At 38.5% G+C, this 25,490-nt stretch overlaps 1 protein-coding gene across 1 annotated transcript in view; it reads left to right on the top strand.

Moving 5' to 3' along the window:
• The window catches only part of SPTLC2 (serine palmitoyltransferase long chain base subunit 2), a 68,628-nt gene that overhangs the window by 15,726 nt on the left and 27,412 nt on the right, over positions 1-25,490 (top strand). Inside the window, exons 3-9 of the mRNA XM_084287409.1 lie at positions 2,803-2,957; positions 4,040-4,188; positions 4,521-4,645; positions 9,005-9,098; positions 11,570-11,675; positions 12,512-12,731; positions 14,471-14,597. Of these exons, the coding sequence (XP_084143535.1) occupies positions 2,803-2,957; positions 4,040-4,188; positions 4,521-4,645; positions 9,005-9,098; positions 11,570-11,675; positions 12,512-12,731; positions 14,471-14,597 (976 nt within the window). The remainder of the gene's footprint in view (positions 1-2,802; positions 2,958-4,039; positions 4,189-4,520; positions 4,646-9,004; positions 9,099-11,569; positions 11,676-12,511; positions 12,732-14,470; positions 14,598-25,490) is intronic.

Genomic DNA, 25,490 nt, shown 5'->3' on the forward strand with positions numbered 1-25,490 from the left:
GTCATGCACAGCAGTACTCTGTAGTAGAGTACAGTAGCTATGTAGCTTCTCGTAGATGTGTTTGTCAATACCAAGGTGTTTTTCTCCATTGTAAAAGTGGCCAAGTTTTTTTAGTGGTTCAGGCTTGAAACTAACCTTCTGCCTGGGCCAGTGAGATGCTGCAGGTGAGGAAGGATAGAGCTGTGTAGCTACTTCAGAAAATGAATGACTTTCTGTAGGATTACAACTCCTTCAGCTGACTAGCTATCTCTGTGAGAAACATCTCAAATAATTTTCTTCAGACAGGATCTTCTGTGAAGCTATTTTATTTGCGATTGCAATGGCGGGCGTCCTGTCAATCAGCAGTGCATTTTAGGAAACAAATCATAACCTTTATTCCCTATTACCCGACGCCTGATCACCTCCCCTGTTTCCTCATTGGCTGAGTACTACAGGTTCACAAGCTACTCGATGCTTTTCTATACCATAGATGTACAATTTTTCTTTTTTTTCTACCCTTTAATTTCTCCTTTCTTATGTTTTGAGAACTTGTGATCTTTGTTTTACCATTCTCACACTGCTCATCCTGTTTTTCTCAAGCTTCTATCTTATTTTGGAACAGTGAGGCCTTCTCCTGTCCACTTATCTACTTAGCATTTCTCCTTATTATGACTACACAACTACCTTGGAATACAGAAAATTAGTTCTCTACTGCAAAAACACAACTTTGTTTCTGTTAAGTTCATTTGACAGAGGACCTTCAGAGAAGATGTGGCGTGAAATAACGTCAAATTGTAAAGTAAAGGAACATGGAAGAAGTAATAGCCCTTTGGTGTACCTTAGCTCATAGAAATGACGCCTTCATTTGAGAAATGATATGCTTGTGATTCCCTGGAGGAGAGACCACTGGCTAAATTTGGTTTGTTTTTCCATAATTGAAATGATGGAAATGAGCATCTTTGTGCCTTTTGGGCATGTCATTATGCACAGGCAAAGCAGAGGGGGAGTTGAGTGCAGCTGTGTCTACTTGGGAGTTAGTTCTTTGGGGCTCTCTCTGTCTTTCCTGTGCAGCTTCTGGTAGGAGGATGCTAAGAGGTGGACCTAGATGGTTCTTTTACTCTAAGCTGAAAGCTGTGAAATCATTAAATGTGGAAGGTAAAGGAAAGAAAGTCCTCTTCCTTCAGTTGAGCATTGCACATAAAAGCTTGTCAGTGCTCATTTGTTCGAGATATTATTTTAAAAAACTGGCATAAATACTCCCAGTTCTGCTTCAGTGGTATAAATGTCAGGCTAGTACTAGCATTTGGTCAGACAGATATTCTATCTTGCCTATCCTGTCACCTAAAATAAAATGCCTCTCTCCATGTTTTCATTTCTATTGTGAAAAACAGGAAGAAATGTGATGCTGGCTTTTACCCCTGTCATGAAATCTACTTTTTCCTTTTATAGATTTTTACAAAGGCATGTTTTTGTGACAGTAGGAAATTAATTATGCATTCTTACTGCCACTGAATGTCAAACTTCCCTTTAATTGAAAAGTAATAATGGAATCTTAGGACTTTGGAGCGTTTTAAGTAGGCCAGAAAAACATGTTCTTGAATGCTCAGATGTCCTTGCACTTGTCACACATAGTTTGACGTTTCTGTGTGTTATCCATTCAAGACAGTCACTTAGTTTTCCTGAAAAATGTTGGAAGGGAAGCTAGAACTCAGGAAATGCTCATACAAAGAAATCCTGTTGGACTTGCTTGATGATAAGCTGTGATGAACAGAGGTGCCGTAAGGTAGCTTAAGAGTTCGGATTCTGTGCTAAAAAAATGTGGTAAGCTCTGCGAATGAACTCTAATAACAGTAATGCTGCTGTTTTAAATGCATTTCTTATGTATGAAATAAAATATAGCAGAGTACCTCAGTTTTAAGTCATCGTGTATTCAGGAATGCAATGCGTACTGTCTGGTGCAAAAAAAACAATTGCATATTCCCTTGCTCTACTTAATTCTGAAGGCTGAATACAAGTCTCCTGTAAAGATTATACAGCTGTGCATCCCACAAAGTGGGTTTTTGCAGATTTCCAGGTAGATTCTCTCCTTGACTAGCCAACAAAGTTGGCCATCAGGTTGATAACAGCTGGAACGAGAGCCAAGGGATTTCAAGTCGCAGTCAAGTTCAGAGAACAAGACCTCGTTGCATCATTAGGACCTTCCAGCTCAGTTTCTGTATTGCTTTCAGCACTCTCTCACCAATACATCAGAATTTTTGAGGCTTTACACCTTGAGGCATGACCTATTGCTATGAAAGTTGTTTTGTTTTTTTTTTTTCCTAGTTGTGGTTGATGGCTTTTAGATGATATGAGCTGCTAAGGTTTGATGAAAAGTACTTAGGAAAAGCATGCCTGTTCTTCACTGAGTATTTTATTTGTTATATATAAATAAACACCTACTGTTGAAGAAACCTTGGGGGCAGAATCCTTGGGGAATCTTTGGGGATTTGCAGATTGAAAAAAATTGAAAATCGCATTTAGCAGATAGACTTTGCGCCACTACTTGAATCTCTTCAGTTGCTGTCTTTGTTTTGCTGCTGTATCACCTTCAAGTAATTTTGTGCTGGTATGTACTTGCAGAAGTAATAATACTGTATTTAAAATGCTTTGGGTGGAATTGGTTTCAGGAGCTTAGTGAAAAGCTCTTACCTTTCTCCTGTGTTTTCTTGACCTTTCATTTTACAAATTGCGCTTGTTGTTTCAGAAAATAATTTATTCCTCTTATTTCTGATTTGCTGTGATATATTCTTTCCTTTTACTTTGAGTGCTTTTGATGTGTTTCAGGACTTTGTCCCGTTGTACCAAGACTTTGAAAATTTCTACACCAGAAACCTCTACATGCGCATTCGAGACAGCTGGAACCGTCCAATCTGCAGTGTGCCGGGGGCCAAAGTGGACATGATGGAAAGAGTTTCTCATGACTATAACTGGACGTTCACGTGAGTTAAAATGGAAGAAAAGGCTTCCAACAGTTATTTTTAACTAGAGAGTCTATACAAGCATGTTAAAGGCTGTGAGGTTAAAGGAGCAGGGAATTATGTTTGTGTTATCCACTGGCTTGAATTAAATAATTTGGTTGTTTTGAACCACATCTGGCCACCAAGATTATTTTTATATAATCTTTTGATATTAACACCTATTGATAAAACTGACTGTGCTCAGATTTCATTGGCCTGCTCCTATAGTAAAATTAATGTCTTTGTGTGTGATGACCAGAACCTGGAGTGGATAGATACTTTGGATTGCATTACTACTTGTGATTTCTTGTGCTGGTTTAGAATCCATCCAGATACTTGATTTAAATGTTGCTGCTGAAACTGAATTTAGCATGATTGATTTGAGTCAGAACTGAAATAGACTGAGGAAACAAAACCAGAAGCTTAAGGACAGGGTGTTTTTTCTGTTTGTTTGTTTTGTTTTGTTTTTACGAATTGGAAGTGACATACCACAAGGTTTGTGTGAAGAGGTTTGCAGCATCGTATTCGGTGAAACTAGTTGTGTCTCTCCTTAGCTTTCAGGAGGAAAATAATTAAAACTCTTTTCCAGTAAACTTCTTCCTTAATCTCCTTGTCACGTAGCATTAGCACAGCAGTGCCAGATGTGTTTCCTTTCTGCAGTTAGAGGATATCCTGCTTGAGGGGCTGCCAAGTTAATTGATCTAGAGATCATATTTTGTAATCGGGAAGAAAGTTGTATGTTTCTGGGACGATGAAGGGGACATGTCAGAGAAACAACAAGTTTGAGAAGCCTCAAGCAATGCTAGATACAATAGCATAAATGCCTCTTAATGTGTAAACTGTTGTGGGAACTTCCACTTTTAGTTTGAGACCACAAGAAAGGGAGAACATCTTTCTCACTGATAATTTCAGTTTCATAATGACGGTCAACACTGGAAAAAAAAATGCTGTTGGTTCTATTGACTTTTTATATGTTTAGTTCTAGGAAACAGGAATAAGAATCTTCTGGTGTAGTTAGTTTTACAATTGTGAATGTCCTAACTTGTGATGTTTTTAAAACACAGGTATACAGGGAAAGTGATAAAGGGCATTATTAATATGGGTTCCTACAACTACCTTGGATTTGCACAGAACAATGGGACTTGCCAACAAGCAGCAGCTAAAGTTCTGTCCCAGTATGGAGCTGGGGTGTGCAGCAGTAGGCAGGAGATGGGTAAGTTGGAGTAAGATAGGATGCTTCCTGACTGTATGTTTCTAAGTCTTTAAATTTGATCTCAAGTCTTTTAAGCCTTACTTGTTCCAGCTCTTGAACTTCAGACTAAGCAATAAAAAAGTCATAACTTCAGTGGAGATGACTTGCTGGGTTTAGTTTATACAGGACTGCTGTTTATTTGCTTTTTTTTTTTTCTGATGTGTGTGCGCTTGTAGTTTTTTTAGTGTTCCTGTACAGTCTTTATTCAAAACCACATACTGGTTGATGAAAATACTTCTTGTAGAATACAGCAGTAGTGAAAGCTTCTCACTCTGAATTTGTTTTATGTGCAGGAAACTTGGACAAACATGAGGAGCTGGAAAAGCTAGTTGCCAGATTTCTAGGTGTGGAATCTGCAATGGCATACGGAATGGGGTTTGCAACCAACTCTATGAACATTCCTGCTTTAGTTGGCAAGGTATGGCTCAAGTTACTAGTAAAAGCATGGCTAATGAAGACCATAATGGTCCAGTTTTCTAAAAGCTATTTGTTTATTTTATTCTTCAGTGCAAGCCCTTGCAGAAATTTTCTGTGGAAACTATAGGTCACAGTACACGTCACTGACCTTTGCAAAAATGTTTTGGGCAACAGCATCCTAGGAAATGGTAGCACTTTAGATCTCCTCTTTCTAGGAGAAAGCATAGCATGTTAAGGCTTGCTTCCTCAGGCTACTCATTAGTATATGAAATGGTGGCTGATTGACTGAAGGCATTTTGATGCTCTTCAGACACTTCAGAGGTGACTGTCTTGAGGCACACAGAAGAGCCAAACTGCATGTTGGTACATATAGGATTTATTGTTCAAGTGACATCTGAAAAATCCTTACATTGAAGGAGCTAAATTCTCCTAGAAAAGCTATTCAAGAGAAATAATGCGAAATTGGAACACTGATTATATCTACTGTGTGCCCCATAAAACAGTACACAATACAGCCTGAGTGTCTTGCATCTCAAACTAGTTTTAAAGTTACTGGAAAATGAAATGGAACAGAGTTCTTTGTATCTTCTGGTGCAAAATACATGTTCTCTTAGCTGCTATATTGAGCAAAATAATGCAAGTACTGGAACTATATCTTTTTGAAGATGGTTTACTGCTAGCCTTGCATTACAAACCTATTTGTTCCTCTGTGGTGAATTACTTTTTCCTTTATTCCACTTATTCTTCTTTTCTGAAATCACTTTCTGGGATTATGAATTTGCTGCATTTGTTCTTCACAGCAGTGTTTCCTCCTGGTGATTCTCTTTTTGACTAGCTTTAGTGTCTTCCTACTTTTCATGTTATCTGTAACTGAAGCAGCAGTGTCTACTTAATGCCCTTTTTCTCTTGGTCTGTTATGTTTTAAATACCAGATTTCCACTGATTTTATAAAAATTATTTATTTTCAAAGTGATGCCTGAGAGTGTTTCAAATTTAGTCTTTTCTGGAGTGAAATGTCTCCCCAAGGCTGTTTTTTAAAAATGTATCCTTATGTCTTTTACTTGGTTTTTGCTGCTTCTTGTCTTCCTACATCTCCCTGATTTCTCTTGGACAGAAAAATGATACATAATCTCTGTGAGAACTTTTGGATTTAGAAGTCTACATAAGCATACCTCTGACTGCCTGTGTGTTGTGTTCTAAGTGAGAAATTGCCGATTATCACAGTTAGTCAACCCTTCTTTTTGCGTGTGTGGATCCCGCTGCATCTTAAATAGCGTATCAGAATTTCCTTGAGACACCTCACTCAGCTCTTTAGCTGTCACATTTGAACTTTAACTGGTTTTTACAATCACTAAAAGAATCTGCGCAGTAAATACCAAGGTATGTATTGTAGCTGTTTTCATGCACATAACTTGCATGTTTAATAATCCAGCTCTTTTCATACTCAGATGGTTACAACAATCTGCACTGTTAGTAATAAGCCTACACAGTTTTTGTGCACTTTATTTAAAGTAGTAGGTTTTTGCCTCATAACCTTAGAAATGCCCTTATACTCAAGTGAATACTCCAGACAGAAAATGTTCTCTTCTGAAGAAAAGAGTTCCCATCAAATGAACCATTTAATGGTTTAGAACATTCACTAAATGCTTTTTCATTTGGCTGCCCAACATTGCTCCTTGCTGCAATTTTGATTTCTTCATTGTCTGCAAATAAAAACTCACATAAATCAAATATTGAGTTCTGGCACCACCCAGCACATGATTGGCTGGGTGTGCATAGCCTGTTTTTTCAATGCTTTGTTAGTCAGCAAAACAAAGCTGAGGGACTCCTGTGCTTGATTAAACTCTTGGGCTGTCATCTCACGACTGTTTGTGTCTTTCTGTATGCCCTAGATAGATTTTTGAGGTACAAAATTACTTTGAACATGAATTCTTGGAGGTTTATTACATATTACTTATTACAAATATAATCAGTAATGACAACATCATTTAGCCAAGAGATGTTTCTTTGACAGTCACTAATACAACTTGAAACTAATTATTATTTGAATCCTATCTGGGCAATTATATTACAACTTACTAATTAGTGTAAAACACAAGCCATTGCAATAAAGTTATTTGTGTATGTGTTACTGGACCACGGGTTCTGTTTTTGATCTTTAGAATCCTTATATATGTGGTTTATGTTGCTATGTAATCCACTCTTAATAGCAACAAATATGACTTGACAATTCTAGGATTCGACTCAACCCCCGTAATCTGGTCAACAAAAAGAACTCAAAAGTTTCATCAGCATCACCCAGGCTTTGTTCACTATGCCCTGTCAACAGTAGCTTCTACTAAGCAGATGTTGAAAAGAGGTATAATTGGTATACATTGGAAGTTGTATTTCAGCACTGGTAAAGCATCACTAAAACCAGGCCTTTCTGCACCTGGTGGTCTTCAGCAGGAGACCCACTCACTGTAAACAGCCAAGTTGTCAGCTGCCTCGTACAGTCACTGCCAAGTACACTGAGTGTAGACAACAGATAATGTGGGACTTAAGGATTATATAGTCAGAAGTCATTAAATTGTGAGGGAATGCTAGGCTACAAAACTTGCCTAATTTGAAGTAAGTGTCATTAATCTTGTTAGAGTAACTAGCTAGTAATAGCATACTGTACTGCCTTTAGCACAGAGCTTTGCATCATAGCTTGGGACTGACAGAGGCTAGATAGCAGAGGTAAAGCAACGGTGCTTGAAGGATCTTGCTTTGGTTGTTAAGAAAGCAACCAAATTACCTTCCGTGTATAGTCAGTTTGAAATTAAGTCCTCAGGTCTGAGTTCCACAATTCATTTTTATAGCACTTTGTGGTAACTGAAGCAAAAGCCACATTTTTTCATTTCTGCTTTGTAGAACACAAGTGATAGGATCTTCACTAGCATGTATTTGTCTTGATACCTGTAGTGTAATCCCCAATCAGTGTTAGTCATAGTCACCTAGCTACTCTCTCAAACGTAAGTTGGCTGATAAATGCAGCCAAAGCCTTATTGTGGTAGCATCACTCCTCTGTTTTAGGTATGATCATCAGCTATTGCTGTACGGAACCAGTGATTTCTTTGATACTTTGCCTTTTCTTGAGAAGCATGAACTATTAGATTCTTTACTTCTGCTTCAGTTTTATTTATTTTTGGTCTAATTGAATGTCCTTCTGCTATAGAGGGCCAAAAAAGGGCTACTCAACAACTTGTATTTTCTTTCTCTACCAACCACTCATATCGGTACTTGTGGAGAAGCCTCTTCTAGAATATTAATCTCGTCTCCTTTTCTTAATCTATAATTTTTTTCCTACTACTTACCATTTAAGAAGGGTGCTAGTACTGGTTTATTCAGCTGTTATAGTTGTGTTTAACAGCAAAACCCTGTGATGTAGTATGCATACCCTTGTCCTGTGCCAAAGAGCAAACAGTAGTTGGAGATTTCCATGCTGCATATGTTAAAGTCTCCAAAATATGCAGGGTGAACCTTTCTTGTAACAGCAGTTGGAACACTTAAGATTTAATGCAATTCCTGGGAAAGACTTCTGTTCTCTGTGCTGCCACATTTTGTAATTCTAGGCATTGATCAGCTGTTTTGTAGGCATTGATCAGCTGTAGCTGTAGGCATTTTATCAACTATTGATCTGTAATTGTTGCTGCTCTGAAAACATATCCAATTAAGATATCCTTTCAAGAATATATATTCCCTTTTTTGGAAAAATAATAAATGTAATCTTTAAGGGCTTCAGAAAACTTTGGAATTTCTCTTTACTTCTGCTTTCCTGTTACTGTCTCTTGTACATCACCTCAGTCTACAAAGTACTTGATAATTCTGGGCATTAAAGAAAATTAGGGTTTTTTTTTGTAACCACTCTGAACACAGGTTTAGGCAGTGGTTACTTCTGAATGTAAGAAACAGTGCAACTTAGTGATAAAGTCATTAACCTAGGAACTCATTGCCCTGGATTTTGTTTCTTAGCACCGCTGTAGTCTTGCCAAGTGAACTGTGGCAAGCTGCTCTGCTCCCTGTTTTACCTGGCTGTGTAGGAAGATGAGTACTAATAGTCATCATAAAGCATTCAGGAATGCTCAGCTGCAGGTTTTCTGGGTAATGAAATTTAAGAAATTGTTTAAGTAATAACAGTAGTGTATTTTCATTTGCCGTACTAAGGCTGCAAATTGTTTCTTTGGCAGTCTTGCCTGAACCAGCTACATTTATGTTGGATTTCTTTTGTGTTTTTTTTGTTCTTAAATGACTTATGTGCAGTTCAGATCTGAATGGTGTATGCTTGACTACAAAACATAACCTTTCTAATATCTTCCTTTTTCTCCTTCTAATTTAGGGCTGTCTAATTTTGAGTGATGAACTGAATCATGCATCACTAGTGCTCGGAGCAAGACTGTCAGGAGCAACTATTCGAATCTTTAAGCACAACAGTAAGTATAAAACGGTGGACTCTGCCTTTCTGCAGGGGCTATGGATCATATCTGTCTTATCTTCTAGTAGTTGGAAATAAAATTTCATGCAGGAAATCAATTGCTGGTTACCTGAAAGCTAAGAAGACTGCTGCTACATACTGTTTAATCATAGTGGATTGAAAATTCCCCATGTATCAACTAGTATCACTTTTATCATGAAGCTGTACTGGCTTACATCTCTGCATGTGAAAAGGAACATTTTGCTCTTTGGCAGTTTAGGGGCAGTATTGCTCTAGCATGGCTTCTTGATACTTTGATAGCTCAGCACAGACTCATCTAACAGTCTATGTCATACGTGTATAGTAATGCGGTCTTGTAGCGGTCTAAATTACAATTTGCGGAATTAGGGAAGTTTTTCACCAAAGGATAAAACGTTAAGAATACAAATGTTAAGCTTGACAGCTATGTGTTCGTACAATGTAGTTACAAAGGGTGTTCCAGGTCGTGAAGCATAGATTTATTTAACTGGATTACTTGTTTTGTGTATTTTGGAAATGAATACTTAAAAATTGTCATTTTGCTAGTTTCAGCCTTCTCCAAAGGAGAGATTTAGAATAATTCTATTCTCAGATTTAAAAATAAGGTTCTTTCTGTTCTTAGTGAAAGAAGTACTGGCTTCTCCTTAATCCATAAAGCCACTACCTTCATTCTTTAGCTTCTCTTTTAATATTATCGTTCTCTGAGATCATGATGACTTGCTTTGAAACCTCTGGTGGAGATAGGAAAGCTTGGGTTTCTGTAATTCTTTTTTTTTCTTTGTCCTACTTGATAGTGAATCTTCTACTATTTTTCTTGTTTCTTTTGTGTTCTTCTTTTTCTCTGTTGTTTGAAGAGTTTTCCTTAAAGCGTAGAGTGTACTGGTAATGCTTTATTTTTTTGGTTTATCATTAGCCTTGATCGCAGCATTGCTTAATTGCTGGGCAAGATCATAAAAACTTTGTGTTCAGCTTCTGCATTTGTTTAAGCATACTTCTGAATGTTGTGTCCAGTTCTAGCAATTTAGAGAACACCTGTGACAAATGCATTCTGTGAGGGATTTAGAGGCTCTGGTATTGTATGGAGGAATAGATAGTTTGTGGGCATGGGATACAAACTAGTAATGATGAGACTATGGGATGTTTTAGAAACTTTATAGATGGCGTGGATCTTTGAAAGAGAATGGAGTTACACATCAGAATCAGAAGGCAAATGCAAGCAATAAGCTGCATGTGTTCTCAGTACTACCCCTTTTTATATTCTATCCTGCTTTAATTCATTGCATTTCGCTGAGATGTTACTGGCTTCATTCATGCAGTTCTTAGAAATTGTTTTCATTTTTTTCTTACCTCATTCTGCAGTTTGTCCTGTTTATTAAGGTCAGACCTGGTTCTCAGACCTCCCTTCTTTGAGAGATTAGAGCAGAAGTATTTTATTCTAATGTTCTCTATAACTGCACTAAACTCATCATTTCTTTCATCCTTTCTTCTTTGAGAGATATGTTGGAGACCGTTGACTTCATCTTTTCCGAAACACTATCTATCTTCCAACAGTAACTTGAACTATTTTTCTAATTCCTACTCTAGTTCTAGATCATAAGCTGCTCTTGCTGCTACACCTGCTCTAGTTTACCAATCATCTTTTCATGATTGCTCGTGCTCTTTTTCATGTCCTAGTGTTTCTATCTATTACTCAACATTTTAACTACTGTGGTTGGATTACACCCATCTCCATTCCTTCCTCAGTGCTTCCCCTGCCCCCTCCTTTCCAGGATTGATTTCAGGTGTATGTATTTGCACGCATCACTCTGTCAGGTCTCCTTGGATTATATGAAGTGTTTTTAGCTGAAGTTAATAAGGTTTCAGATTAGACAGAAGGTGCTGTTAGTTGCCATGTAGTTTCTGATATGCTGAGCACTGTCATCATCCCTACGCTGGCTCTTCCTTTTTTCTCCCTTTCTGTTTTTTTAATATTTTCCTGTTCCACATGTGTAGTCTTTTCAGCTTCTAAACAGAAGTGATGTAAAAGTACACTAGTTCTCCTTGTTCTGCACTTTGGTCTATCTTCTACTTATCTTTCTTTGATTATCCTTGAACTTGTTTTTCTTTGACTTATTTCTATCCACAAGGACACTCTTGCCCCATAAATTGCTTTCTCTCTTCCTAACAACTAAATGCCTTTTTTTCCTCTTTTCCTCTCACCCTCCCCCTGTCTTGCTGCTTTGTACTTTCAACTCGGGATGGTCAAATTCTTCTTTGCAGTTCATAGTCACCCATTCCCTTTAATCTCATATATAGACCTGCAGCTAGATGAAGTTCATGCTTATTGACTTATGTATGGTCCATCCTCCCCACTGGACCAATTTGTGTTTCTGTGGTATTGCTGTCTTTAGTCATAGTCAAAGTTCAAGCCAATAGCTGTTTGGTACCATTTAACAGTAATTTCTGGTGCAGATATGCAAAGCCTGGAGAAGCTGCTCAAAGATGCTATTGTGCATGGGCAACCTCGTACACGGAGGCCCTGGAAAAAAATCCTTATCTTGGTGGAAGGAATATACAGGTACAAACTATTCTTTATATTCCTAAGACCCTCCCCATGAGATCTAGTTGCTTAGTATTTGAGTTCCTTTGTCAAATCAAACAATGTTAATCACTTTATAGTTATTTCATGAATCTCATGTGAGATTTAAGTTGAGGTATATATATTTCACATCCTGGACTTTGTGTTGCTAATACTGTAGCTACACATGATGTTGTCACAGTGTTGCCCACATCTTGATCAGATTGTAGAAGCTGATCTAAACTGATTATTTATATCAGAGCTGAGATCTTAATTCGCTTGTCCATTCCATTCTTTCTGTGCTCACTAGATGATGCTAGTGGATGGAATTACGCAAATTGAATGTTTTTTTCTGAATGAGTAGGAGTATGAGTAGGTTTAGCTGTGTTAAGCGTTTAAATCATGGTGGCTTTCAGCACAAAATGGGGTGTTTTGGAGTGTTGTCTTTGAAATCCTAGGCAGCTCTTAGACTTAAAAATAATAGGTAAATAAGACAGCAGATCAGAATACTGACATGAGGGTGGAAGTAAAAAGGTTATCTTCATAAAATAATCACTGAACACATTCCTTTGCCTCTAACTTACTGTTGCTGCTACCATTGAACCTCTCTAGGATACTGACATACTGAATAAACTAGTAGAATATAGTTACCTGGGCACTAGGTGCAAAGAGCATGTATTTTTAATTTCTCTGCAGAATAAAAACATGTATAGCCATTCTTATGTGATCACAGTTAATGAGAGTGGGGAAAAAAAATGCAAGTTTAGTGATTTGGGGCTGTAGAAAGAGGTCCCAACCATTAAATCAACTTAAAATAAATTTCTGTTTCTCAACAGTATGGAGGGATCCATAGTCCGTTTACCTGAAGTGATTGCCCTTAAGAAGAAGTACAAGTCCTATCTGTACCTTGATGAGGCTCACAGTATAGGTGCCCTGGGTCCCAATGGCCGGGGTGTAGTGGATTATTTTGGACTCAATCCTGAAGATGTGGATGTTATGATGGGGACATTCACCAAAAGCTTTGGAGCTGCTGGAGGATACATTGGGGGCAAGAAGGTAAAACGCTGGAAATGTCCTGGCTGTTTCAGGCTGATGGTGGATTGCTTCACTAAGCATTTCAACATTGATTTCTTTCTCAAGTTGCCATGACCATCCATTTGTTTCATAATTTTACATGCTGTCTACTATAGTGAAAGACTGCAATGCGGAAGAGGCTAATAAAATGCCTTTATTTTATAGATCCCACGTGGTCAGTGATGAGCTCAGTTTGCAGAACGTTCAATCGGGGTGTAAATTCTTTTTAGGAAGTGTTAGGAACCAGGAAGCAGGGATTTCTCAACATTACTTCTAATGAGGCTAGCAGGAAGAATGCCAGAAGCTAAAGTTCTTCAGCTCATCTGGTGGAAAATCCCCTTCTTAGCTCAGCCTGGTGGATTTGGTTCCCTCTGGATTTGAACAGTTTCCTTATGAAAAAGACACTGCTTTTGGATCCTCCTCTATAGTCACGTTCTGCTAGAAAGTGTTGCCAGTTGTCAAACTCCTCCTTTTGCGAGGGGTTGTGTACACTGCTAGATGTGTCCCCTTTCTTATCCTTGCCATTTCTTATGTCCTCTACCATTTCCCTTTCAGGACAGTAATTTTTTAGATGCTAATAGTGACAATTACTTTAGTCCATCCAAATGGATATGGGACTTGCAGATGCTCCTCTTTAATAGTTTACTGCAGTTGGACTAAAATGACTCTGACATCTTCCCCAGAACAAAGCACCATATTATTCTTTTTCCAAGGCAGTGAGCCAGTGGGATTAACTCCCTTGGTGTAAAGTGAAGCAGCCAGGAGTCCTTCATGGCTGTATTTTAGGAACTGTGTTTAAGAGATTGCTTCAGAAATAAGAGGCCTTAAATCTTCCTACCTGTTTTTTTTTCAAAATCCCTTTACAACTTCCTTTTATTTAACTCCAATTCCATGCAGACAGCAATACGAAATGGAGTATTTCCACATTTTTATAATACGTTCAGTTATTATGCTATAACAGTTATTATGCTATCAACCTTATTAATTTTATGATGGCAGAATCTGTCCTGGCATTTGTACTGTTTTTTATGATACTTCACGGGAGTGGTCTAGCTATTACAGAGGTTTTGTTACAGTTAAACAACAAGCAGCCTAGATCTATGGTATGTTTGTACTTTGTTCCCATATGACCTGTGTTTATCCTCCAACAAATCTAGAAGGTGCATTTATCTGGGAAGTGCAGGAGTGGTAGTCTGAGGTTCCTGCACTCTTAAATAAAGCAGGAGATGTAATTTATATTGTGCTGGTAAATAGGAGAAAGTATTTTGTGACCTGTGCCCTGTTTGGTGACTTGTGGGGAAACAATTATATTGAGCATGATACGCAAGTACTCATAGATCCTGCTCCCTACTATTTCACTTGTTTTATATTCCCACTGTTACAATAAACACTCTTGAAACATGGCCTTGCACACAGCTTGAGTAATGCAAACACCTTCTCGCAATCTAATGCTGGTATTGTTAGCTAAACAAGTCTGTCATAGACATTTGTTTTTGATCAATGGATATTCTTGCTCTGTGACATAATTATGGGTTGTCATGTGTCTACTGTTTGCACTTCAACTGCTTATTACTTATAAAATAAATCCTTGAGTGACCTGTTCTCTTCTAGGACATTCTGGAAGAGGTTCGTTGTAGTAGTGGCTCATTTTACTGTGTGGTTAAAGCATTTCTCTTGAGTGCTGGGAAAGCAATGTCTGATGGCCTCTTGTGTTTTACTAGGAGCTGATTGATTACCTCAGGACGTACTCTCACAGTGCTGTGTATGCAACATCGTTGTCACCTCCTGTTGTAGAGCAAATCATCACCTCCATGAAGTGCATTATGGGTGAAGATGGTACAACTTTTGGTGAGTCTTTCGAACACTAAACATGTAGAAGGGGGACACCAAACAGAACCTCTACACTGCTTTGACAGATAACTCATTCAGTGTACACATTCATAATTATCTGTTGCTTCATGTAGACTTTGAGTCTTTGGAGCGACAAAACAATTTAAGATCTTGCTTGGCAAATCAACCTAATAAAGATATAAAGAATTAATATATACAGGTAAGTCATCTTAGTGTTTCACGAGACAGTATTGTCTTTAACTGACTTTTGTTCTGCCTAGCTTTTCTAGGTCTCCTCTTTGCTCTTCCTATTCTTCTGTCCTTTGTTATTTGCCCGTCTTTTTAGATTGTCCACTACAGTAACTAAGACTGTAAAATACACAACAAAATACTCTGAAAGCTATGTTTTTTATTTTCATTTCTCGTATAACTTGATGCTTGCACCTTGGTTAAAGTAAATATGAGGATGCGTTTGAAATTGCTTTTCACTTGAGCTATAGGAAGTAATACACTGGGGAAGGCACATTCAGATTTCTTGATTCAGGTTTACTTTCTCAAGATGGAAATAAGAAAGGGGAAATCTGTCTAAGTCTTGAGTTTCAAAGTCAGTAGTTTGCTGAGGATTTCTCCACGTTTTTTGTTTCAGATGCTTTTACAATTCAAGTGCCTTAATGTATTATAGGAGTTTCAGGCATCTGGCCACGAGGTGGTGGTGTATACTGAAGAACTGTATTCACTTTTGAACATGGGTCACCTGACCAACTAACCTGACAGATAACTCCAACAGTGAAAAAGTTTGCACAAATAATTAAGAACTCTACTGTTATAGCAGATTTCATTTGATTTGCTTACATTATCTGAGAAGAGGCTTAGTGGCAGCAATAGGTGTTGGTGGTTGCTCAATAGAGAAGTCATTCATGAGGCAAGTACAGCCAGGCAGCAGCTTGTGTCTGTGCTACCATTTAGTTGCTGTGAGTTACCTGTACCTGCCAAGAGTTGTCCCCAGCAGTGCCCTCAGAACAGATATTAACCAAGCTTCAAACTACATGAAAAGTTGTGCCAGAGAGCTGGGTCTTGCCATCTTCTTAAAAATGACAGAGCTCTTTCTAGCTAAAGATTTGCCAAGAGTTTGTGGTCTACTCAAGCGTTGCTTGTTTTGGGTTTCTTCCAATATCTGTTTTGCTTAATGAAGTGGGAAGAAGGAATGTGAATATTCCAAACAGAAACCAGTTACAAACTAAGGCTTGAAAACTAAGGCATTTTTGCCCCTTTCTGAAGCTGCAATGTAATGCGCATTCAAGCTGTGAGAATGGAAGCAACTTCCACTCCAGGCTTTTCTCCTGCTATTCCGACATCAAAATCCATCTCAGCTGAAAAGAGAACCAGATCAGGAACCAATCTGGCAAAAAATGCCTTAAACTCAAAAGGCCTTTTTGTTATGTTCTCAATATGCATGTCAAGCTATATACAAGTTTGGTGCTAAGGAGTACCCGAAGTCCTAGCCATTCTTTCTGTTAAAAAAAAAAAAGTATTTTTAGTGTTTGAAAGCTGTGTCATTTCAAAGAAGCCTCTGCATTTCACATTTGTGTGAATTTTATTGTTTGTTTTTTCTCTACAAGAAAGCCGAAATGCAAAGCCAAAGTCCCATCTACTCATAGTCAGGGTTTCTCAGCTACAGCTATCGTGGAAGTCTTACAGTCTGTCTTAATTATCTAACCATCCTTCAGCTAATCTAGGCACTTCCTAGGATGATCCCTGCCTGAAAGCATTTTTCTGTTCCTTTTTTTTGTGCTGTTCTGTTTCCCGGTCATGTTTTTTTTTTTTTTAAATTTCTTAGAGACTTTAAGGCAGTAGTACTTCATAGGCATTTTCTTCAGATGAAGTCGACTGAAGTGTAATTGTGTGAATTGAGCAGCTGCTTAGTGACAGCATGACCAAATCTTTTCCTTGTTTAAGGGCTTTCGCTGAAAAACATCTCTTGATTCTGTGGAATTACGGGGTGGGGCTTTGAAGGACTGCTGTCTGCAATCTGTTTGACCACAAGTAAGTCTAAAGTAGAGTAGTGCTGGTGAGAGGTGTTAAATGTGGAAGGCAAACAAGCAGAGAAATAGTGTTAAGCTGGGTCACTGGTAAGCAGCTCTGAATCAACCAAGTATTACAAAAACTTTACTGCTTTCAAATTAGTCAAGCTGAACTAATGGATGAAAGTAAACTAAGCAAGGACAATGATTTTCCAATGGCACAGGAGTTGGAGCTGGAGTCAGAACAGTAGACATCAGCTAGCTCCCAACACTGTGTTGATTCACAGCTAACTCTTTTAATGACCTCAGGAATGCTTGCTTGAAAACAGTCTTTGTGGCTACTTTGTCTACTTGTTTCTTTTCACCACATACTACTCATAAAAGTAACCTTTCTCCATGACATCAAGCCTCTGGAAACTGTGGTACCGGATTGAGATGGTCTGTAGGTGAAGAGTAAGTAGTAGGAAGTAATTCGTTTGAGGACAAAAGATTTTTTATGTATTAATTTGAAATAATAAAGTATTTCTTTTAAATTTCTTCATTTTACACTATTTCTGAATCTAGTGAAATATGTGGAGGCTCTGACCTTAAAGTGTAAAGCACTGTAGTTACTAAAACTTTACATAACTATAAAAGAAAAATATCTACTTTCAGATCTTTCTAGCAAGCTGCCAGTGACTAAGTAAGGTATTTGTAAGAGGCAGCACAGACAAAATACAGATGCTATGAAAAACTAAGTGGCTGTTCTCAGAGAATGTAGGACTGATAGCATGCCAGAGTGCCACCTGGACTGGGACAGTGGCCTCTTGTGTCGTGATTTCTGTTCAAACTGCTCTGGTAATTCTAGGTGCTGTTGATGCATGTAAGTGACTAGCAAACCTCAGTCTCTCTGAAGACAGATATGGGAACATATTTATACACGAATACAAGTATGTTGCTTGCCCCAGACTACAAAAAACAGTTCAACAGCTGAAGCGATGGCAGAGCCATCTCATGGGTTCTTGGTATTGATACTTCCAGTACTGCTTCTGAAAGTCCTCTACGCTATTAGTTCAGTGTTGTATGTTTCTCCTGTTTTGCGTGGCATTACTTCTCTTGCACTTACTTGGCTTGAAGACCATTGTATGGTCTTGAACAAAGTATACATGATTTGTGATCAATTTGTGAACTTCTTCAGCAGAACCATTCTCAAGTGTGGTGAACGTCTTGGGCACACAGCATGTCTTCAGGGAACTCTCCAGTGACAGTATACATGGATAACTCACATATCATCGCATTTGACTTTGATATGTAGTAGACTAGTGTGAAGAGAAGAGATGGGGAAGACTTCTTTGAGGGCACTTCTTTACTGTGAGGGTGACAGTGCACTGGAACAGGTTGCCCAAAAAGGGGGGCTGGACTACATGATCTTCAGAGGTCCCTACCAACCTCAGCCCTTCTACTGTTCATTCTTTCAACAAGAGTGAATTTTTTGAGCTGGTTCTCCACTTCAAAGTCAATATAGCTGAACAGGCAAGTGTTGCAGAAGCTTGTCAGCAGTTCAGTGGATGCTTTCTTTCTCTGTTTTCAGTCACAAAGATGAATGAACTGTAGATGGTTTTATAGATGAACAGGCTTTCTTAACAATAATAGTAATTAAAAAAAGACAAAATAAGCAGCTTTTTGAGGGTCACAGTCAGTATACGCAAGGATGACAAAATTGATTCCTTGAATGGGGCTCTGGAAATGTGTAGCAGAGGGCTGCTTGATTGTTACCGTTCATGTGCTGTTCGGGTTATTTAAATTGACTGTGGGGAAAATGACCCAGCTCGATGCTTGTCCTGGTAAATTAGACATTGTTAGGTTTTATGATATTAAGTACTTAATTTGCCTTGATGAATTTTTCAGCCTCTGTTGTTTGATTTGAGTTGAAAGCTGGATTTTTCACTGTTACAAACTCAGTGGGACAGGCAGGTTGGTCGGCTCCATTCTGCCACTTGCATAAGAGCTAGCAGTATCTTCTGTGCAAATGGGGTTCTGCTTGTATTGTTGGTGTTCAGGACCCAGCCTGTTCGTTGCCCTGATAACATTGCTGGGGGCAAATGGGAAAAAATCATAAAGTAACCAGACTGAGACATGGGCAAATCAAAACATGCAAGATGAAACCGGTCTAGGGACTGGTTAACCTCCTTCAGAGATGAAACTTAGTTTGCTTTCCGGTGTATTAAAAGCTGAAGGTGAGCATTAAATCTAGGAGTGCTTTAAGTTTGATCTAAAGCTGCATTTGATAATAGCTTGTAAAATAGGTGATCTACTTCCTTCCGTGTCCATGGGCATTAACTTAATAATAGTAAATATGTACATTGATGCTTATAACAAGCTTACTGTTGACTGTCTCATTTTCAGGAGAGAAATATCCCACACTCAATCAGTGCAATAGTAAAATAGCATGTATAGAATTAGTAGTGGAGAGGCGGGGCACAAGATGACACTTCAAATTTGTTTGAACATTGGCTGCAGCACTGTACAGAAATTAAGGTTTGTTATCCTGCATAGCTCTAATGGTGCAGGCAATGGAGGTGAAAGTTGCATATTTGTCTTAGCTGCTAAACTGTCAGAAACAACTGATTTTTGAAGGTTAGGCAGTTAACTGCACATAGCTGGATAGGGATTTGACATCTTAGCACCTCAGAAATGAAAAGCTTGTAGTATATCTGGTCAATTTTAAGTCTAAAAAAAAAAAGTTGATTTCTAATCTTGCCATTGCTGCATGGAATAAACTCGAGTGAGTTAAATCAGAAGAGGTAGTTAAACCAATTATAGCCAACAGGAATAAGGATGCACAGCTGTGTTGGCAGAGAACCGAGCCTAACACCAGTTCAGAAGGTTGGGTCATTGTTATACTGTTAATATGCACTGGGAGAAGCATCTTGGAAACAGAACTAAGCCTGGTCTGCGTAAATTCTAGGGGAGAAGAGACTGCAATTAGTGTTCTAACCTCTGTGTGGTTAATCAGGCTCTCAAGTGAACATATGACCTCTATAGTTAACTCAGCTGCCTCACCAGTAGGTTTCTTCAAGTCAGGTATTCTGTGAAAATAAATAATCTTCTTTTCCTTCTGAAGATCAGCCATAAGTATATGCAAATATAAAAAGTAAGTAGTCATGAAAGAACAGTTGACCCTATATAACTTGGTATAGAATTTTACGTTGTTTACAGTATATTTGTAAATGAAGTTTGTCCCTTGTCATTGCTAGCAGTAGATGTGCAAATAGAAGCAGTGGCTGCTGTTCTACTCAAAAGGGGAATAAATACTCCTTGTGCAGGCTGAGGTTGAAAACATTCAATTAGCATTAAAATCGGTTCATTTGAATTTCCTCCAATAATGCACTTGTTAATGAGGTGTTAAATTATCACCTTGGGAACCCGGGGACCAGTCAAAACTAATTTGAGCAAAGTGAGAACTTTTTTTGTTGCTGCCCTTGAGAATCTCAAGCTGAGCTGGGAAACTGTTGGAAAAACAAATACTCTGGGGGTCATAAAGAGAGTTTCCTGCTTCTCTCCAGGGGACTGACAGTTTTAAACATCACTCTCTGTATTTGTGCTTCCAGCTGGGGATCTTTTAAATCCAGCTTGTTGCTGCATCCCTTGCTCCCTCCCACAGTGCATGGCAAGCCTCCAGAAAAATTGCTTTAACCTGGGCTAGGAAGGAGAAATCCTTCAGCCTTGGTGCTTTGAAGACTGTTTACAGACACTAAGAGAGCTGTACCCTTTGTGTTTTGCATTGGAATGTGAGAATTCTTCAGTGCCTCTTCTTCTGGACTTTAATCAACATTGTGGGTGGTGTTTGTACAAGGGCTTGTAAAGCTTTATAACTGTACACACGCTTTGTTCTAATAATGTTCCAGTTCGTGCTATTTCTGTTCAGGTGCAAGCTGTCATTCTCTATCTGCGTAGCCTAAACACTGATCTCTAACAGCAGAAATATAACTAGGAATGTGGCTTTGCTGAAGTAATTTCACTTTATTTTGTCAACTACATTTGACATGAAATGCATGGCTATCTTTTTCCTCTCTAACACTTGAGGTGCCACACTTCTACAGTACATTTCTAGTATACAGCTCATACTGCGAAAGGAGAAAATACTGGGCAGCAGCTCACTAGCATATATTGTCAGCAGCAGTGTGACAAAAATGTTTCTTAGAATGAATGTCAAAATAAAGCATTTGAACAGAAGTAACCCTGAACAAGGTGATGCGTGCTCTTTAGGCTAGTGCAAAATTGAGCTCATGGTTCACAGTATGACACATAATTTACTAGAGCAGAGGTTTTTTGTTTTTAAATACCCGAATGACCTGCATAAGCTCCGCTGTCTATCAATAGTCCTTGCATAAGCACCACTGTCTATCAACAGTCCTTGAAACTGCAGCAATTTTCTACATAGAAAAGTGTGTGTGTATGTATATATATGAATAAATAAAATTTACTGCTGTTACAGTGTATGTAATGTATAGATATGGAAAACTTCAATCTGTGAAGTGCACATAATGTAAATGGTTCTAGCTTCTTTGGAAACATACCTGTAACTGACAGCCTTTCTGTCAGTGGGTATATTAAATTATGTCGGGTCTGACAGACCAGTTGAAATGCCATCTTCACCTATTTTCTGAAGTTTTGATGTAAAATGTGACTGGCACCATGTCAACTCATGCCATTTCACTTCATGGTAGTTGATCTGCTGCAGATTGCCAAACATGAACAATCTGGACAATCTAAGATGTGTACTTAAACTCCTACTGGTGTACAGATGTTTGCTAATGTCCCAGAATTAAGAAATGTTATTAGATAGTACAGATTTAATCTTTGAAGGGAGGAGCTGGCTGGAAAACATTCATGCCAATTAATGTGTTTTAAGAGCCAATGTAGTGATTTGAGACAATGTGGAGATCATTCAGGTTCTGCTGTGTAAGTTCAAAAGTAGGGTTCATCTGAGGATGAATTGACTTGTGAAGAACAAGATAAATAAACCTGTAGAGTTTCTTGCTACCATGGATAAGCTTGTATTAACAAGCAGGTTGTTACCCAACTGTTGCTTAGTGAAAAAGTTGCAGGTGCAAGGCTGTTTGCACGGGGGAAATACATTACAGAACAGTAGCGCTTCTCATGCTCATGTTGGCTAGCAGTTCCTAAGGGTTCTTAGCTGTTCATTTATGGCTACTGTTTGGGGTTTAAAAACATCAACAACAATAGTAAAATTGTTGTGAAGCTTTTTCAGACTTCCAAGCTGGCCTTCCTACTAGTCAACTTTGTATTGTATAAATGTGTTACACAAATCAGGCCCTGAATGGCTAGTGGAGAACTCATTTACCCTGCTACTAACATCTTCAGAACTAAGTCATCTGTGCAAACAGATGTGATACGTTCACAGAGTAACTATACCAAGAGCTGGAAGCAGAACACTGAGTAACTTTGATCCTTCGTGAATAAATTCTTTTCTAGGGTCATTGCTGTATTATTTAAAAGTTGCTTTTTTTGTTCAGGACCTGGCATTGCAGAGACGGTTGTGGATTTTATATGCAGAGCTTTGATCTCTCTAGGATCCTTGGAAAATATAGCAGCACAGGAAAAGCAAGTCTATAAAAGTCACAGCAGAGACGAGGCCTCCAGGGTTTGGGCCTTTTCAGGCACAAAGCCTACTCTTCCACCTCGGTGCAGTTCCAGGTGGCAGGCTACCAGGAGCTGCTTGCCAAATACAACTTACTAACATGGGAATGCTCACCACTGTTTCTGTTGAAAGTGTTGCAGACTTTTAGAGTAAATCTGAGTGTCCTGGAGTAGGACAGTTATGGCTGCTGTAACAGACACACAAGTAGACATGGCTCTGACGCGGTGGCAGATTTGCAGGCCATAGCTTTGATTATTAGATGAATTTATTGGCTATACACATCTACTGTGCTCCATTGCATGGTGTCCCATCTAGTACCCCTGGGGAAAAAATAGGTATTTGGGACTCTTCTGTTCACTCTCCTTATACCTTGATTGATCCTTCTACCAACAGACTGTCAGTAGAAGTGATCTGTCCACCAGTTTTTCCTGGATTTTCAGAGTAAGCGCTAACACAAGAATGTTCTTTTCATAGTATTTTACATTATCAGTTACTGGTAAGAGCTTACTTTATATAGGATGAAACAACTTCATGTTGTTATTATCTCAAGCATGTGGAACCTGTTTCGTAATGCTCCTGATATCATTTCTTTGTGGAGCTGATTTCTGTTCAGCTTGGCCAGAAGACAGTATTCCAATGTTTATGGCTGCCTTAGATCTGCCTTAATGGCTAAATAAGTATATTCTCAGACTAAATGTTCATACTGTTGAGAAGTAATGCCCTCTCCCTAAAACTCCACAAACTATTCCACTGGGAGTCTTTTCCCTGAAGACTGTTCTTGTACTTTTTAATTCACATGGAAAGAATAGCTTTGCTGTTTATCTGGACACAGTGAAGCTTGATTATTTTACAAGTTCAATTTTGTGAAAGTCAAAACCACATTTGAGATTGTCTACTCTGTTAAATCTCAGCAAAGAAAATAGTCCTTGGCAGCCACGTGGTACAGAGTATGCTTACTGTGCAACTTCACTGCTAGAACTGTTACACAAAACGAAGTCTTGGATTCATTTGTTCATTTTACATTGTCATTGTCTCTCTTCTTGTTTTTTGATTTTTCTCAAATATCACAAAGTCTTAGCTCAAGAGACCTATTTGAGATGCCCTCAGTATCAGCAGTGGTCTTATTGCTTACAGAAGGAAAAAGGACATTTGAAAGATGAGAGGTACTGAAATTATTTGCAAAAGGAGCAGTTCAGGTTAAATTTGTAACAGGATAGATGAGCCGCTTCAGTTATCTGTCTAAATTCTTCTTAGTGTAAAGTTTTATAATCTCCTAGAAGCATCACACAGGTGTACCTTGAATAGCAAAATTAATGTATTGAATGGTGGCTAGCTCTTTTAGGTGAAGCAGTGTTTTAAAGTTGTGTCCTGCAGGTCTGAAAAAGGTCAGAAGCTGATGAACTGATTTCTGCTGAAGCAGCAGCAGAGGCACTGAGGGGAATGGGTCTGAGAGGGGAAGCAGGTAGAACAGCATCTGTACAAAAAGGCAGGAGGCAACGGGGAAAACACGTAGATTATCCAAGTTCTTGATATACTCAGCAAGATTAAAGGGTTGTTCAAAGGCTGGTATAGGGGAATTTTGGAAGATCCTATCACAAAGATTTTTTTCTAAATTAGTTGTAAATGCGCAGTGACTTCCCTTCAGGTTCGAATGTAGGTTAACGTGTGGCAATGAGGCCTGTACAATCCATGCACATTTGTGTTTTTCTTATAATAATGATATCTGATGTGGAGTGTTTCTAGTGCCTTTTTCTTTACATCATTGTCTGTGTAGATTGGACCTACTAAACTTGAGCACTGTGCCTTGGAAAAGGTGGTGTGCAGTACAGCTTTTTGTGTACTTTCAGATGAAAAATAATGTAGCTTACACTATTTCTAATGCTGTAATATAAGTAGAGAACATCTGTGCTATAGATGTAGAATGAGCTCCAGCATAACAGTAGCATGGCAGCAATGCCACTAGCAATATACAGCAGTACAGTAGCTTTTGTCCTCTCTGAGGTGGACAGTTCAGAAGAAACTTTATATTGTCCCACTGTAAGTGAGCTTTGGAGATAAAAGGATTTCTTAGAATGCTCTCGCTTTTGTTCTAACACTTAAGCTAAAATTGAATACATGTTCCTTACTGAATGTATCTTTCATTTCGATTATAGATGTCTTGCGACGTGGAAGTGGGCTGACTGGTTGTTCTTATGGCAGATATTCAGCCAGAGGTGATAGTCCATCTGGTTCTGTATGGTATTTCATGTCTTCGTGATGTTTTACAATGAGTAAAGGCAGTTAGTAATGTTAGTTTAACCTCGGTGACTACCAATTTATTTGCAACACATCCTCCTGGTTGAAAAGCATGAAGAGGCCATACCCTTGATCATCTTCTCTTGTACTGTGAAGGCCAAGAGCATTTCTCATCCTGCTTGTGTTGCTGTTTAAAATCCTAAAGAATAATTAGCTTTGATACTGGCTTCCATTGTAGAAAACAGTCTGCACAAAACAGATGGTAAATATAGTTAGCACTCGTTGCTATGTTGTAAAGCTACTGAACTGTCTCCATGGATGTCGATTATAAACATCCTTTATATAACATGCTTTGTCAAAGCTTGCACATTCCTTAGCTTGTAAAGAAATGTGGTGTTTGTATGTGTTCCTGATGTTCTTTCTCTTGGCGACTTTAGCCATAAAGGCCTGCCAACCAATTTGTGTTCTACAAAGGTTTGATTCTGTTTCCTTCTGCTTCTTCTTCACTGATGCTTTGCCTTATTCATGAGGTTTTAAGAGCAGAGATGTGCGTTTTAAGTTCTGGTGTCCAAGGTACCAAAAGAAAAAGTTTTAAAATTATATATCTTTTCTCTAGAATCCCATTAGCCTGGCAAGTTAATTTTTCCTGAAACTGTAGGTTTCTTCTGTTTTTCTCCTCTTTACTGTAGAGGCATCATGATTAGAAGAACAGTCTGATCAGCAAACATTTCTCTTCCCTTTTGTCTCAGCAAGGCACAAGAATAGCTGTCAAGCGGGATATTTACAGCTGTCTTTGCAGTGTCCGAATGTTATTTTCATGACTATGCATTTCTTGTTTGTAAGTAGCGTTAATACTAGTCCCACAGAGCCTTGCAGCAGTTAATATACAGAAATAGATAATTACATGTACCCAGGCAACACAAACTTAATTTCTTTGCTCTGGAGTGATAGCCCTTAATACATTCTTTAAAACTATTGATCTATCTGAACCTATGCTTTTTGTATTCAAAA

This window comes from Netta rufina (genome assembly GCF_964035555.1).
Source record: "Netta rufina genome assembly, chromosome: 5".
Lineage (NCBI taxonomy): Eukaryota > Metazoa > Chordata > Aves > Anseriformes > Anatidae > Netta > Netta rufina.